This window comes from Coregonus lavaretus (assembly GCF_964263955.1).
Source record: "Coregonus lavaretus genome assembly, chromosome: 38".
Taxonomy (NCBI): Eukaryota; Metazoa; Chordata; class Actinopteri; order Salmoniformes; family Salmonidae; genus Coregonus; species Coregonus lavaretus.
The window spans coordinates 18,001,432-18,018,604 of NC_140025.1; the positions used below are offsets into that span (position 1 = coordinate 18,001,432).

Below are 17,173 nucleotides of genomic sequence, written 5' to 3' on the forward strand. Positions count from 1 at the left end.
ATATGTTCCCCCTGTTGATGATGCTTATTATGCATTATGGTTGAACCAAAAGATGACATGTAACAAAAACATTTAATGAAATTGGAAATATTTAAATATATCATTCTGATCAACCTAAAAATTATGACACACCCCTCACTATTGTCATTGGTTGCACTAATTGCACAGTTTGTCTACATAACCTGGTTCAAGCATTCATGACATTACCCTGAAGAAGGCACAGTGATGCCGCAACGTTCGTGGAATTTTAGACAATAAATTACTGGGAGGTTATACATATGGAGTGTGCGACTCTCTTTGTTTTTATAGATCAAATGTACTTTAGACAGATGGCAATGTTGTCATTAGCTGGCAAAGTTGGTCAAAAATAGCTAGCAATGCTAACGGTAGCTAGCTAAACTCCAGTGTCCTCCCCTCAATCTTAGCTAACTAGCTAACGTTATACTGCATCTAATGTCAATCTGGCGACATCAAAATTATGACAAAAGGTTTTCCTACATATTCTTTGCCTCCTTTTGAATGGCATTGTATTTCCAAGCCACTGTAATGCACTTTTGATTAAATCTTCATCAATACTCATTGACGATGCATTGAGTAGAATGCTCAGTTGGGCATCAGTCCAAAACGAAAATTCTAAAAAATATTGTGAGGAAACATGCAACCCATGAATTGATAAGAGCTAGGTAAATTATGATAAGAGCTAGGTAAATTAGTCATCTGTTTGGATAAGGGAATTGTAACTATAAATCACACTTGTTTTAGATCTATTTGACCTTATAATTGCTGGAAACAAATGTGAAACCAGACATGACAGCAAACTGAAGCATATCAACTGTGTGGCCTTTTAACTTGCAGAGATGGGCACTCTCGAATGTCTTAATTATAGGCTGTTGACAAAATTCTAACTACACTGTATTTAAAGGGATGGCTTAAGATACATTTACTGAAAACCCTATATTGAAAGAAAACTCAGCAAGAAAAACTGTTGGCCAGCAAGTGGGAGGGTTTTCAGCGGTTGAATGCAATTTATTCCAGAGCGCGCAAGGTAGCCACACTTGCAGAACGCAAATACTGAGAAGTATGTAGGAAAGGTGTGTGTAGGAAAGGCTCAAGGTCCTAAGTCTGAATCGGTCCCATTGTGAATAAGCCTGCCCCTGGTACAGAGCTTTTGACATTTCCTTGCTTTGATTTCAACTAATTTGGGCCGTAACTCAGTTGCCATCCGGACTGAGGTTCAATTGTGTAAATGCATGGTCGGGTAGAGATAGCTGGGTCATAATAGTGCATTTCTACCGACAAATTGTGTGAATGGTCATGTAGAAAAACACTGGGTCATAATTGCCTAATATAGAGCTTTCCAACAGAAAAACAGGTTATTGTTTTGAGTTGTATGCCAAGCTTTAACCAGTAACCTATCAGCCAATGGTAGACTACAATTGTTTGGGGGAAAAAGTGTCAATTTGCAAGCAACTTACGATTTCGTTCTGCTTAGCACGTGTTCTAATTAGACCTGTGTCTAAGAGCTGATTTCAATAATATCAACTCATAATTCTTGGTTTATGAGCTGCCTAAAAACGTCTTTGTGAAATTCCTCTCCTGGCACCTCCCCAAGGTGCTGAAAATTGCGTTTGACTTGATATAACTGCAGAAGTTATTAAAACTGATGGTGTTCATGCACTAAGCCGACACGTTTGAACTTTTCAATTTTATTTCGAGTTGTTAAAAGAGCGAGATGGTAAGAGCTCAAACGCTCTTCTCTCCCCGTCTCAGCCGCTGACCTCCTACCAGAGTGTAGGCACATTACATTTTCCTTGTGACGTGTTTTAAGGTTTTAGCATACACTCTTAGAATTGGTGGTGACTCGAGGAACCCTGGAGATCCTCACGGAACCATTGCCAATCAATTGTTCATATTCGTTTAGATGAGAGGTTCTTGGAGGAACTTTTAATGTTTCAATGTAGCAAAAGGACCCTGGAGGAACCCTGTACTGGAGGCTTGTCTTAGTAGCGGCGTGGCTTTCAGATATATATTTTTTAATCCTCCTTTGGGAGTAAATGTCATTCCTGTTCTGTTGTATTGTCATCACATGTAAGGATGAGCACAGACATTTGTAGCGTCAATGAGGATTACAGAGGTGTATGAGTTCCTCAAGAACCTATGCAAATCACAAAGTTGGAATAGTTAGCACTTTATTACTATACAGTGCCCTCCACAATTATTGGCACCCCTGTTTAAGATGTGGTCGAGGACTTCCAAAAATTCTCCTTTTTTTTTAAACAACATAGAACCCAAATGCAAAAAAAGAGAAAAATCCAACCTTTTATTTAAGTACATTACTTTGGTGTAAAAAAAAATAATCACACATTTAGAAAAAAATAACTTGAAATCATGTGTCCCACAATTATTGGCACCCCTGATGTTAATACTTTGTACAACCCCCTTTTGCCAACAAGACAGCACTTAATCTCCTCCTATAACATTTCACAAGATTGGAGAACACAGAGAGAGGGATCTTTGACCATTCTTCTTTGCACAATCTTTCTAGATCATCTAGTGTCCTGGGTCCTCTCTTATGCACTCTCCTCTTTAGCTCGCCCCACAGGTTTTCGATTGGGTTGAGGTCTGGGGACTGAGATGGCCATGGGAGGACCTTGAGTTTGTGACTGCTGAACCATTTTTGTGTAGATTTTGCCACATGTTTTGGATCATTATCCTGCTGAAAGACCCAATGACGACCCATCTTCAGCTTTCTGGCAGAGGCCATCAGGTTTTTATTTAAAATGTCCTGGTAGTTCAAAGCGTTCATAATGCCATGCACCCTAACAAGGTTCCCAGGGCCTTTGGAAGAGAAACAGGCCCACAGCATCACAGATCCTCCACCATACTTCACGGTGGGCATGAGGTGCTTTTCAGCATACTCATCTTTTGTTTTACGCCAGACCCACTTAGAGTGTTTGTTGCCAAAAAGCTCAATCTTAGTCTCATCTGACCAAAGCACACGATCCCAGTTGAAGTCCCAGTGCCGCTTAGCAAACTCCAGACGTTTACGTTTGTGAGTGTTAGTGAGAAAAGGCTTTTTCCTTGCATGCCTCCCAAACAGCTTGTTGGCATGTAGAGAGCTGTTGTTTTGGAGACTTTGTGACCCCAAGATGCCACTCTTTGATGCAATTCTGTGACAGTGAGCTTAGGACTTTTTTTTACTTCTCTTACCATCCTCCTCACTGTGCGTTGTGGCAAGATAAACTTGGGACCTCTTCCAGCCTTGTTTGTCACTGTTCCAGTTGTTTTAAACTTCTTAATGATTCCTCTGACTGTAGATACGAGCAAGTTAAGGCGAGTGGCTATTTTCTTGTAGCCATTGCCTGACTTATGAAGGTCGACACAAATCTGCCTTACTTGAATGGTGTGTTCTCTTGTCTTTGCCATGTTGACAAATGGGTAAGAGAATTAGGCCTCTGTGTCACGTCATATTTATACACCAGGGAAACAGGAAGTCATGAATTACTAATTAAAAGTTCCTAGATACCCTGACCAACTTTAGCAACTACAGAAAAATATATTTTTTAAAAAATCAATTAAAATTTTCAGTGGAATTGTTAGGGGTGCCAATAATTGTGGGACACATGATTTCAAGTTTTTGTTTTTCTAAATGTGTGATTTTTTTTTTACCACCAAAGTAATGTACTTAAATAAAAGGTTGGATTTTTCTATTTTTTTGCATTTGGGTTCTATGTTGTTTAAAAAAAAAGGAGAATTTTTGGAAGTCCTCGACCACATCTTAAACAGGGGTGCCAATAATAGTGGAGGGCACTGTATGTAATCATCAATGTTAATATTAATAAAATTTTATTAGAATATGCATAAATATTCAGTGTACAAACTTAACATGATGAACAGGAATGACATTTACTCTAACGGGTGGCCAAAAATAACTATCTGAAAGCCAAGCCACTCCAATAAGCCATGCCTCCAATCTTCTGATAGGCTGCCACTACAATATATTATTAAAAAGGTTCAAAATTGAAGCCCTCCCATCTCAAAAAGGTTCCGGTTTGAACTTCTACACAGGGGTTCCTCGAAGACCCCTTTACACAGGGGTTCCCAGAGGAACCTTTTTGAACCGGAAAGTCTCCCATGTGTGGGACTTTTTAGAATCCAAAAAGGTTACTTCTAAGAGTGTAGAAGTTTCTCATCCCTGATCCGTTTTATGTGTGCAAGTTGTATAAGCTTTGGATTTGTCTTGCCTTGTCAAAATCGTCACTTTGGTATTCACATTTTTTTCTAAGTTTAAATGTTGTGATTCACATTTTAAGCTGAATAGACTGTGTCTGGTAATTAACCATTTGTGGTCAAATTTGCCATTCGTGGTTTGATTTGTCCCTTGTGGTGTGATATTACCGATAACAATGTTTAAGTTCTCCTTACTAAGTGGAACAGGTTGAGAGCTTCAAGTTCCTTGGTGTCCACATCACCAACAAACTATCATGGTCCAAACACACCAAGACAGTCGTGAAGAGGGCACGACAAAGCCTATTTCACCTCAGGAGACTGAAAAGATTTGGCATGGGTTCTCAGATCCTCAAAAAGTTCTACAGCTGCACCATCGAGAGCATCCTGACTGGTTGCATCACCGCCTGGTATGGCAACTGCTCGGCCTCCGACCGCAAGGCACTACAGAGGGTAGTGCGTACGGCCCAGTACATCACTGGGGCCAAGCTTTCTGCCATCCAGGACCTCTATACCAGGCGGTGTCAGAGGAAGGCCCTCAAAATTGCCAAAGACTCCAGCCACCCTAGTCATAGACTGTTCTCTCTGCTATTGCACGGCAAGCGGTACTGGAGCGCCAAGTCTAGGTCCAAAAGGCTTCTTAACAGCTTCTACCTCCTGAAGACTCCTGAACAGCTACCAGCTGAATAAGACTCCTGAACAGCTAATCATGGCTACCCGGACTATTTGCATTGCTCTGTCTATTATCTATGCATAGTCACTTTAACTCTACCCACATGTACATATTAACTCAATTACCTCGACTAACCGGTGCCCCCGCACATTGACTCTGTACCGGTACCCCCTGTATATTGCCTCACTACTGTTATTTTATTTTACTGCTGCTCTTTAATTATTTGCTATTTTTATTTTTTACATATCTATTTTTTACTTGACACTTTTTGTTTCTTTTCTTAAAACTGCATTGTTGGTTAAGGGCTTGTAAGTAAGCATTTCACTGTTGTATTTGGCGCATGTGGCAATTACAATTTGATTTGATTTCATGATTTGATAAGTGAATGAAATATTCCCTCGCTGAGAGTACAGCAGACTTTGAGTCATACTTTTTTGGTGGACCCTTGAATTAGGTGATAACCTATGTCTTTTGGTACCCTTCACTTTGAATTAGGTGTACAATTTTGTTTTACCCAGGTAATATTCAGTGTCTTCTGGTATTGCTAATGGTTTTCTGCTAGTAAATGAGGCTGCTCAACCTCCATTGCCCATACTAGTGTAACTTCACCTTGAGCCATCTCTTTGCTTTTGATACGTTAGGTGACAACCTATAACTATTGTGTCTGAAAGTGCCCTGCTCTTTGAGTTAGACGTACTGTTTTTGTTGCGTGACGACATTAGCATCGCTAGTGATCAAAGCCTATGCATGACAGGGTACACAACCTCCACTCGTTCACAACCAAATTACCTCCTGGAGGTGAGGGGGGGAAATGGAAGAGGAACCTCTTTCCCTGTCATGAACCCGGTCATCAAAGCTCACCTGGTTAATAACCCTGTCTCTTTCTTTTCCCAGTCTGTATGTGTACACTTTTACTAAACACTAATCTCTACGCATACCATATCAGTATGTCTTTGTTATTAACAAACATTGATTTAATTTCCCTTTTTGATTTCAGCCATCTAACTGATTGAAACTCACTTAAAGTGATTTCTTACAGCCACCCAATATAGTGATGGCAGCGTATGAATGACGCGACAATGGACCTCAGGATCTCGTCATGGTATCTCTATGCTTTTTCTAACAGTTTGTGCAGAAATTCTTCAGATGCGCAAACTCACAGTTTCATCAGCTGTCCGGGTGGCTGGTCTCAGACCATCGCATAGGTAAAGAAGCCGGATGTGGAGGTCCTGGGCTGGCGTGATTACACCTGGTCTGCGGTTGTGAGGCCAATTGGATGTACTGCCAAATTCTCTAAAATGACATAGAAGGCTTATTGTAGAGAAATGGACATTCAATTCTCTGGCAACAGCTCTGTTGGACATTCCTGAAGTCAGCATGCCAATTGCACGCTCCCTCAAAACTTGAGGCATCTGTGGCATTGTGTTGTGTGACAAAACAGCGCATTTTAGAGTGGCCTTTAATTGTCCCCAGGAAAAAGGTGCACCTGTGTTATGACCATGCTGTTGAATCAGCTTCTTGATATGCCACACCTGTCAGGTGGATGGATTATCTTGCCAAATGAGAAATGCTCATTAACAGGGATGTAAACACATTTGTGCGCAAAATTTGAGAGAAATAAGGGATCTTTTATTTCAGCTCATGAAACATTGGACCAACACTTTACATGTTGCGATTGTACAGTATTTCTGTTCAGTATTTTTAAGTTCCCGTTTGGGGATGTTCTAATTAGTTCACTTTTGGGTAACTCAAGGGGAAGCATTATCTGTGCCTGGTAGACCCCACCTGTGCTTTATTGGTTGAGACAGGTTTTGCCTAATGAGAGACTTTTTCTTTTGAATGCTGACATTTTGAATTCAGAACTTGTGTATATATACACTACCAGTCAAAAGTTTGGACACACCTACTCATTCAAGGGTTTTTCTTTATTTTTTACTATTTTCTACATTGTAGCATAATAGTGAAGTTATCAAAACTATGAAATAACACATATGGAATCATGTAGTAACCAAAAAAGTGTTAAACAAATCAAAATATATTTTATATTTCAGTTTCTTCAAAGTAGCCACCCTTTGCCTTGATGACAGCTTTGCACACTCTTGGCATTCTCTCAACCAGCTTAATGAGGTAGTCACCTGGAATGCATTTCAATGAACAGGTGTGCCATCTTAAAAGTTAATTTGTGGAATTTCTTTCCTTCTTAATGCATTTGAGCCAATCAGTTGCGTTGTGACAAGGTAGGGGGGAGGGGGGGTATATGGAAGATAGCCCTATTTGGTAAAAGACCAAGTCCATATTATGGCAAGAACAGCTCAAATAAGCAAAGAGATATGACAGTCGTTCATTACTTTAGGACATGAAGGTCAGTCAATACAGAACATTTCAAGAACTTTGAAAGTCGCAAAAACCATCAAGCGCAATGATGAAACTGCCTCTCACGAGGACCGCCACAGGAATGTAAGACCCAAAGTTAGCTCTGCTGCAGAAGATAAGTTAATTAGAGTTACCAGCCTCAGAAATTGCAGCCCAAATAAATGCTTCACAGAGTTCAAGTCACAGACACATCTCAACATCAACTGTTCAGAGGGGACTGTGTGAATCAAGCCTTCATGGTCAAATTGCTCCACAGAAACTAATACTAAAGGACACCAATACAAAGAAGAGACCTGCTTGGGCCAAGAAACACGAGCAATGGACATTAGACTGGTGGAAATGTGTCCTTTGGTCTGGAGTCCAAATTTGAGATTTTTGGTTCCAACCACCGTGTCTTTGTGGGTGAATGGATGATCTCTGCATGTGTAGTTCCCACCGTAAAGCATGGAGGAGGAGGTGTTATGGTGTGGGGGTGCTTTGCTGGTGACACTGTCTGTGATGTATTTAGAATTCAAGGCACACAATTCAGCATGGCTACCACAGCATTCTGCAGCGATACGCCATCCCATCTGTTTTTCAACATGACAATGACCCAACACACCTCCAGGCTGTGTAAGGGCTATTTTACCAAGAAGGAGAGTGATGGAGTGCTGCATCAGATGACCTGGCCTCCACAATCCCCCGATCTCAACCCAATTGAGATGGTTTGGGATGAGTCGGATGGCAGAGTGAAGGAAACGCAGCCAAAAAGTGCTCAGCATATGTGGGAACTCCTTCAAGACTGTTGGAAAAGCATTCCAGGTGAAGCTGTTTGAGAGAATGCCAAGAGTGTGCAAAGCTGCCATCAAGGCAAAGGGTGGCTATTTGAAGAATCTCAAATATAAAATATATTTTGATTTGTTTAACACTTTTTTGGTTACTACCTGATTCCATATGTGTTATTTCATAGTTTTGATGTCTTCACTATTATTCTACAATGTAGAAAATAGTAAAAATAAAGAAAAACCCTTGAATGAGTAGGTGTGTCCAAACTTTTGATTGGTACTGTATATTTGTAAATATCACCGTCATCTTTGAAACACCAGTGCTGTGTAAATGAATCGAACACTCATTTGCACCTCTACCTGCCTGCCTCCTGCTGAATCTTTGTCCTTACGACTGCTAGAAGGCAGTCCTTACGACTGCTAGCTAGATGGCAAGCTAGGCACTGGTATCCTAATGTCAACACTTTTTCGGTTAATAAAAGTTGCTAAATCAACATAGCACTTATGAAACATTTAGTTTACAATGTTATTTAACTATTTTTGACACTTACATTGCTCTTTTGCACATTACAAACCTTTAAAAACACGACAAATTAAGAGGCAGAAATAGCATATGGCTTCCATTTTGGCTCCAGGGAGTGAGAGGTGAGATTTCAGTGTGATGTCACCTTCTGGTGACTTCCCAGCATTCTTCTGTCTTCTTATTTTTAGCTAGCTTTACCACCACCCTGTGTTAGTATGTTTTAATAACTAAAACAATTGTTGCTTTGAGTCTGAAATGGGGAATTGAATTTGAATGGTTTGAATATGAATCTTTGTCAAATCCATTAAAGAAAAGTCAAACTGAAAAATGTTCTCCTGTCTCCTTATTTCTCCAGGTTAGCCTACTGTCTGTAAAGGTTGTTACATTGTAACTACAAAGTAATTAAATGTCACTTAATTTTACATTAAGTTGCTTGCTCCTGGGTAAGTAAATTTTAAATATATGTATGTCCCTTGAAACAACATTGTAATTACAGAGTTGGTTGTTAAAGATTGTTACATTGTACAATGTAACTAAAAGGGTTAAACCTAATGTTCTCCTGTCTCCTAATTTCTCCTGGTTAGCCTATTGTCTCCAAAGGTAGTTACATTGTAACTATAGTACATAGTACTTATAAAGGTTATACCCTACTGGGTTTCACTTTACATTAAGTTGCTTGCTCCTGGGTAGGGACATGATATCATTGAAAGACTCAATCATGGACACTCTTACTGACACTTGTGGCTGCTTCGCGTGATGTTTTATTGTCTCTACCTTTTTGCTCTTTGTGCTGTTGGCTGTGCCCAACAATGTTTGTAACATGTTTGTGCTGCTACCGTGTTGTGCTAATGCCATGTTGTGATGCTACCGTGTTGTTCTCATGTTGTGTTGCTACCATGCTGTGTTGTCATGTGTTGCTGCCATGCTGTGTTGTTGTCTTAGGTCACTCTTTATGTAGTGTTGTGGTGTCTCTCGTCATGATGTGTGTTTTGTCCTACATTTTTATTTTTAATCCCAGCCCCCATCCCCGCAGGAGGCCTTTTGGCTCTTGGTAGGACGTCATTGTAAAAAAGTATTTGTTCTTAACTGACTCGCCTAGTTAAATAAAGGTTAAATATATTAATTTTTTTTAAACATTAGACTAGAATTAAATTAGTTCCCAGTAAGAGATTAAAGCGATACTATTGTACTGTATGCTGATTTAAGATGTTATTTGAGCACAGAGCACATAGCTTTACAATCTTCACTTCAGAGGGGTAGAGTAGAGTTCTATTATCATATAATATAATATAATAATATGCCATTTAGCAGACGCTTTTATCCAAAGCGACTTACAGTCATGTGCGCATACATTTTTACGTATGGGTGGTCCCGGGGATCGAACCCACTACCCTGGCGTTACAAGAGCCGTGCTCTGCCAATTGAGCTACAGAGGACCACCATCTTAGCATGGAGTGCACGTTGCCTATAGTGCTTAGGAAAATATACTGCCGAGTGCTCAGTATAAAGCTGGGGTTTCCAAACCTCAAGCGGGTCATATTTGCTGTTCTGTGTGTGTGTGTGTGTGTGTGTGTGTGTGTCTGTGCGTGCAAAAAAATAACAAAATAAATGTTGCTTATGAAATGATTGCCTCAGTGGATGCAGCCTTCTGCTAATCAGAGAAATGTAGTGCGAAAACAAAGCATTTCTGTGATTGTGAAATAGTGTATGAGTACTAACGGTGGGTCTTGGATTGAAGTTGTGGTTCTTTCTGAGGGAGGATTAGTGGATGGAATATATTAGAGGGAGTCTCAGGGTGTGGGTAATGGCTGCCGGTTTAGTGCAGGTACAGTATGCCTTTATTAATGCTATTTGTCTTCACTGCCGACTCCTTGTCTGACTGCGGACGGATTGAGCGCACTCCCTCAGTGCAGCTTCATGAATATTCATGTAGGCAAACACAGTTTGGGCTGGAGATTTTCACTAAAGGCTTTTCACTCAAGTTTGAACCAAATTGCAAGGGTGTCCTTGGGTATTATAATGCACTTTAGAGATCTAACGTTGAGCAGGCCAGCACAACAATGGTGTGATTCCAACAGTGTGAGCCTATTTGTCTGGAATGTAATGCACTTCATGTCTTGACTTAATGATAAGGTAAAGATACTTCATCATTTGTCTTTACTTTTGTGGTGGGCTACGGGCATCTCTGTGATGTGGCAAGCCTGCTCAAATATATAGAACGTGTGTACCACTATTAGACCTGTTAATATAGTATTTGTTTTCTTTCAAATATGTTTTCCATGCTTAATTGAACTTGCCTTCCGCAATGGAGACATTGGAATTGTCCCAAAAGTGAAAACCCCGTCCATCTGGCACTCTAGACAGAAAGAAAGAAAACAAGTACTATTTGAACCCATGTCTGACCACTGTTGATACTGTCATTGCAATCCCTCTCTTATTGTCCCCTCCCCCTTCCCTGCGTTTCCATAGGGCTCTCCGTCAGCATCTCCACCTTCAGCCTGGTCGCCATAGCGATCGAGAGGTACAGCGCCATCTGCAACCCGCTGAAGTCGCGGGCGTGGCAGACTCGTTCCCACGCCTACCGGGTCGTCGCCGCCATCTGGGTGTTGTCGTTAGTCATCATGGTGCCCTACCCAGTGTTTAGCCACCTCAAGTCGTTCCCCAAACCCGACCGAACCACAGGACACATGTGCCGCCTGGAATGGCCAAGTGGTGGGGTGGAACAGACATGGTGAGTGAGTTTCTGACTGGAGAACTCTAGTGCAGTGGTCAGAACTGGTCCCCTAGATAGTTTCCTGACACTAATTAAGTCAGTTCTCGAGTGGTAGTTTCAAAGTAAGCAGTCATCAAAAGAAGGTAACATAGATTGCCAGTCCCTTGTTCAAAAATGTATCTTGGGTTTGTTCGGTTTGTTTTTATGTCTGATTCGTTTTTAATGAATATATTTGTTTAAAAATAAATAGTTACTTTTTTTCCATTTCTGCTAGGGAAGCAATGAAGCATTTTATGCTATTTTCATTATATTTCCACTGATATTACATTTGCCCTAAAGTAATGTCCTCCCTCTTCCCCCTGCTAGACTGTGAACAGAATCGTCATAGCTGGACATTTAGGAGCACCACAGCAACATCTAAGGCAAAGCAATTATATTTGTAGGCGGATTAGTTTGCATTGCTTCAGGGCTAGAGAAGCAGTTTTAGAAGGTAATTCCACTCTAAAGACCAACAGTTTATTAAACACTGGTCTAAGATTAGTAATATAGCTTGAATAAAGCTCCACTGCCCAAGTATCTGCAGTTCAAGGCAAGGCTTTTTCTGTAGAAACTGTTGCTGTTAAGTTTGGGCACAGAGAACATCAATTTGCCCATTAAACAGGCTGTAGAGCAGAGCAATTAAAGAAAGATTGAGATTCTCCAGGGGTTCTCCCCAGCCTAATACAGCTCTCTCGTCTCTCTCCTCCAGACTGTACTTCTTATCTTTTACACTAAATAATCTCATTAAATGGGGCTGGGGGGTACGGTGTCCATATTAGGACAGAGAGAGAGAGAGAGAGAGAGAGAGAGAGAGAGAGAGATAGAGAGAGAGAGAGAGAGAGAGAGAGAGAGAGAGAGAGAGAGAGAGAGAGAGAGAGAGAGAGAGAGAGAGAGAGAGAGAGAGAGAGAGAGAGAGAGAGAGAGAGAGAGAGAGAGAGACTGCTAATCTTGCTGAGATTTGATTTCCAGGCATACCTTGAAACCGTAAGAGTCCTTTGGGGATATATCTCTTAACAGCATCAACAAGCACACAAAATATAATCCGTATCATTTTTGAATTACTACAATATACTTCAGAAAATATGCTATTGAAACATAACTTGTGACCTTGGTGCTTTTGTACTTTTGGTGACCTCTTTGAGTCCGAACCTCTTGGTGTAATGGCTAAGGTGTTGGACTGACAGTCACAGGGACTATTTGAATCCATTACGGGCTACTCCCCAAATTGGCTAATGATACAGGGTGTGTAACTATGATTATGCCTACTAATGGTGCCGGCCATGAAGAATCCTCAAATGTGACCGACTGGCTCGATTCGGTCTTACGTAGCAAAATTTGAAATTGTGATTTTTACATGGATTTGTACATGGTATATCACACACTACAGTTGATGATCAATGGGAAAGTAATTCAGCTTTGAAAGTTGCTAAACTAGTAACCTCACCTTTGAGAAAATGACCTTTGAATGTTTTGATACACCCACTGGAGAGCTCTACTTTGTCTACACACATTCAGCATCGTTCACACCCTCTTAAGCTATAGCCCCAACCGTAACTCAGAGCGTTGTCAGATTGTCTGTTTGTAAATTCAGAGCGTTTCGCTCTCGGAGCGTTCAGAGCACACACTGGACGCACTGGCCGAGGAGTAGGGTTGATCCGAGCGTTCTGTACTAACAACAGCAGTCAAGCACCCAAGCTAATGTTGGCTAGCTTGCTAGTTACTTCCAGGCACAAATGAGAGAACAGCTCACTCTGACCATTTTACTCGCCCTAGTTGAGCTGGTTAGGCTGTTTTTATGTTATTCAGAGCATTGGTGACTGCAACTGTGCTGCTGGCAACAATTTAATTTAATCGATCTCTCCGCATGTCCAGCCCACTCATTATCTCAGCCAATCATGGCTAGCGGGAAGGTTGCTTTCTTTTTCTATGGCTAAACCAACTAGGCTTGTAATTTAACAATTGTATTCATATTTACAGATGGGATAAAAGTTTGTTATTAAGGCACATGAAAGTTCACGTTCCAGAAGGTATTTCTGCCAAAAAATGCATTTTGATAAAAATGAAAAAGTTTACTTTCAAATGACTCTCCTGTGAAGTAGTGACAGGCGACATACGCCTAGTTACCTGAAACGAGTCACAAATCATGTGAAACTGAAATATTAGTGTAGCACCTGTTCCTCGCCCCCTTCCATGTTCTTCTCTGACGATAGAGGATCAGGATCAAAGACTAAACAAAAGATTAACCGAAACCTCTAACCTCTATTCCTCTCTGTATGTCCCTCCTTCTGGTCACCTTTTGTCCCCCCACCCCTGATGTGTGACCCACTATCAAACAGAGTACTGATGAAAAGCTTTGAGTATCAGAGGCTGCGTTAATGAATGAATCAGAACCTGCTGCAAAGGCTGATGGGAGATGAAAAAGGAACCATCCAAGGAGGATGTTCAGAGGAAAACACCCACGCACCCATTAGAATTTCACACAACACAAAATAAGGGCTTCCTCTCTACTAATTATCAAAGTGTGTGGAAGGAACAATAGTGGATTTGTACTTTTTTTGTATACGGCCAAATTGATAGTATCAGGCTTGATGAAAAGATAATTGGAAAAATGTTAATGACCACCATTGAAATATAATTCTGTTTTCTGTTATGACCGCAATGATCAAAGTCACTTTTTTTCATCCTGTCTGGCTTCCCTGTCACTGTCTCTCCCTCTTTCTCTACCTCTTTCTCTACCTCCATATTTCTCTCCTTTTCCCTCTTTTTCTTTCTCTCCATCTTTCCCTCTCTCTTTCTCAGGTACATGCTGTTGCTTTTAATCTTGTTCGTCATTCCTGGGGTGGTGATGATCATTGCCTATGGACTCATCTCCAGAGAGCTGTACCGGGGGATGAAGTTTGAGCTGGACCAAAACAGAGAGAGCAGTGGTGAGACTCCTACACCACATGTATCTCCTGCCATGGATTTGATTGAACATCTCATTTGTTTGTTACAAATTGAAAGTTATATAAGTGAAGTTGAGGTTTTGGGTTAGGGATTGGGGTTTTGAAATAGGGTTGTGCTGGGCAGAAGCAATGAGGGCAAGAACTGGGATTAGGGTTTTTAAAACAGGCAACGATGAGGCTGGGGCCAGGGTAAGGGTTTTGCATTCATACAGTAACTATTTTCTTATAAGGCCTATTTGTTTGTGAATGCATGTTCCACACTGTGCAGGCTTATGTTACCAACTCTTTGCTCATGCTATTATTAGTCATGTACTCTGTCTTCAACCTACGCACTTACACTCACCTACACACTTACACCCAATTTAGACACACTTACACACTTCCATGTACATTCCACAGCACTGAAGAACGGCGTAAACACCACCGTGACCACCAGCAACAACGACACAGACGATGACGGCTGCTACATCCAGATGCCGAAGAAGCTACCATCCATGGAGCTGTCCACCCTCACCACCCCTATCCCGGCCCCTCCCAAACCCAGAGCGTCCGCCGAGCACCCTCGTAGCAATACCTCGGAGGCTAAACTCTTGGCCAAGAAGCGTGTGATCCACATGCTCGTCGTCACTGCCGTCCTCTTCTTTGTCTGCTGGATGCCCCTGTACACGGCCAACACGTGGAAGGCTTTCCACATCAGCTCAGCCCACCGGCTCCTCTCGGGGGCACCCATCTCGTTCATCCACCTGTTGAGCTACACATCGGCGTGCGTCAACCCCATTATCTATTGTTTTATGAATACACGCTTCCGCAAGGCGTTGCTCACCACCTTCGCCCAGTGCCGCCCGCCCTGCTGTCGGCGCCGCCGGGGGAGGAGGGATGATGAGATGACAGTGACGGGGACTATGGGTCCTTCGTCCATGTCCAAGTTAAGCTATACCACAGTGAGCACCGCGGGGACCTACTGATTCTTTTTAAATGTGGGGTACGGTGTCCATATTAGGACAGCCTCAGTCTCATCAGGACTTCTTCCTAACATGGACCCTGTATAGGGGGAACACAGGGGGCTGTAGCAGTGGGTACACAGGTAGTTGTGACCAAGGTGACCAAGGATGGCAACTGACAGAATGCTTGTGCATTTCTTTGCTTGTTCGCTCCTATATGAGTAGCTGCAGGTGTTTATGCTCTTTGTGGAATACTTTATTGACTATCAAGTGCCTGTGGTCTACAGTGGGCATCATAAATATTCACCCCCCTTGGATTTCTTCACATTTTATTGTGTTACATAGTGGGATTAAAATGGATTTAATTGAAAAAAAAATTGTCAACGATCTACACAAAACACTCTATAATGTCAAAGTGGAAGAAAATGTCTAACCTTTTTTAAAGATGAATGAAAAATAAAAGACTAATACACCTTGATTTGATAAGTATTGACTGAGGGGCCTCACAGATGTTGTATGTATGGGGGACAGAGGAATGTCAACCCCTATTATTTCACAAAGAGTTAGTCCATATAACTGTCACGAGAATTTATATCTCTAATTAATCAAACTTAATGCTCTGAATAATTCCCAGAGGGTGTAAATTCTCTGGTTTAATCATGAATTAAACAAAGGTCCGTAACCAGCAAGAATTATCTGTATTTTTATTCATGGAGAGCTCTGGCGCCAAAAAATACATACACAGCCTTTATACCCCCTGACACACAAAGGCACTTTGCTCCGCCCACCTTTACACAGCTTCTTAGTCCCCTTCACCCTGGAATGCTTTCTCAGCAGTTTCTAACTCCTCCCCCTCTGTTAGTGGGTTGAAACTACATTATAACTCTAACACCATTCACACATTTATACTGTATTTGGGGTGAAATCCTTTAGTCATTATTCTTAAAATACAAATTAATCTATCAATCACATTCAGGATAAATGTATTTGGAATTGGACGTGTTTTTCTCTGGCTGGAGGTAAGTAGGTAAGTAGGTAAGTAGGGGTAAGCTACATGTAGTGTTGAGTAAAGCTTAACCATGTATTAGATCGTAGGTAGGTAGTTAGCTGTAGTTAGGTATTGTATTTATTGTAGGTTAGTATTATTGTTGTTATTGTAGCTTTCCGTGGGTAATTTGTGGGTTAGTTTCGAGGCATGAGGCTAGCTAGCTAGCGGGTAGCTATTGGTAACGATTAGCAACGCTGGAGAGCTGGTTCCAACGGTAATGTACTCCTACCCAACGTTTAACTTTTGCTTAACCATGTATTAGATCGTAGGTAGGTAGCTAGCTGTAGTTAGGTATTGAATTTATTGTAGGTTAGTATTGTGGTTGTAGTAGCTTTCCATAGGTAATTGTGGACTAGTATCGAGGCACGAGGCTAGCTAGCTAGCGGGTAGCTATTGGTAACGATTAGCAACGCTGGAGAGCTGGTTCCAACGTTTAATTATTATTATTATTATTATTATTATTATTTTTTTGCTGCGTTGTGAAGGGAACTCGACACGGACTTGAATTGTCTGTTTGGTGTGCTGACACACTCTTGGCAGTTTGTTGTGGCCAGGTGTTGATGCTAAGTTGTGTGTTAATGGATGCTAGCTTGCAGGTTGGCTACGGCGTCATAGCTAGGCTTCGTGGGTTGTTGTGGGTAGTTACTGTGTCTTGGCAGTGTCCTCGGCCGTGCCAGCTGTAGCACGAAGCTAGCTAGCTAGCCGTTCTTCAAACAGAGTCGACACAGTGGCCATTGCTAGCTACCCAACATGACCATTTGGCTGTACTGTAGTAGCTAACCACAATTTACTTGTCCTAGCTAGCCAACGTCTAATCATTGCTGCGTCATATAAGGAACTTGACACAGACACGAATGATCTGTTTAGTGTGATATCACAATATTGGTGGTTTGTTGTGACCAAGTGTTGGCGCTAAACGGTGTGTTA

The 17,173-nt window shown here is 41.5% G+C and overlaps 1 protein-coding gene across 1 annotated transcript in view; it reads left to right on the forward strand.

The window, feature by feature from the left end:
- Positions 1-15,222, forward strand: part of LOC311112436 (cholecystokinin receptor-like) — a gene marked incomplete at both ends in the record, with an annotated part of 52,428 nt that extends 37,206 nt beyond the window's left edge. Inside the window, 3 exons of the mRNA XM_084155566.1 lie at positions 11,030-11,291; positions 14,112-14,239; positions 14,657-15,222. Coding sequence (XP_084011692.1) covers positions 11,030-11,291; positions 14,112-14,239; positions 14,657-15,222 — 956 coding nt within the window. The remainder of the gene's footprint in view (positions 1-11,029; positions 11,292-14,111; positions 14,240-14,656) is intronic.
- Between the last annotated feature and the right edge of the window lie 1,951 nt (positions 15,223-17,173).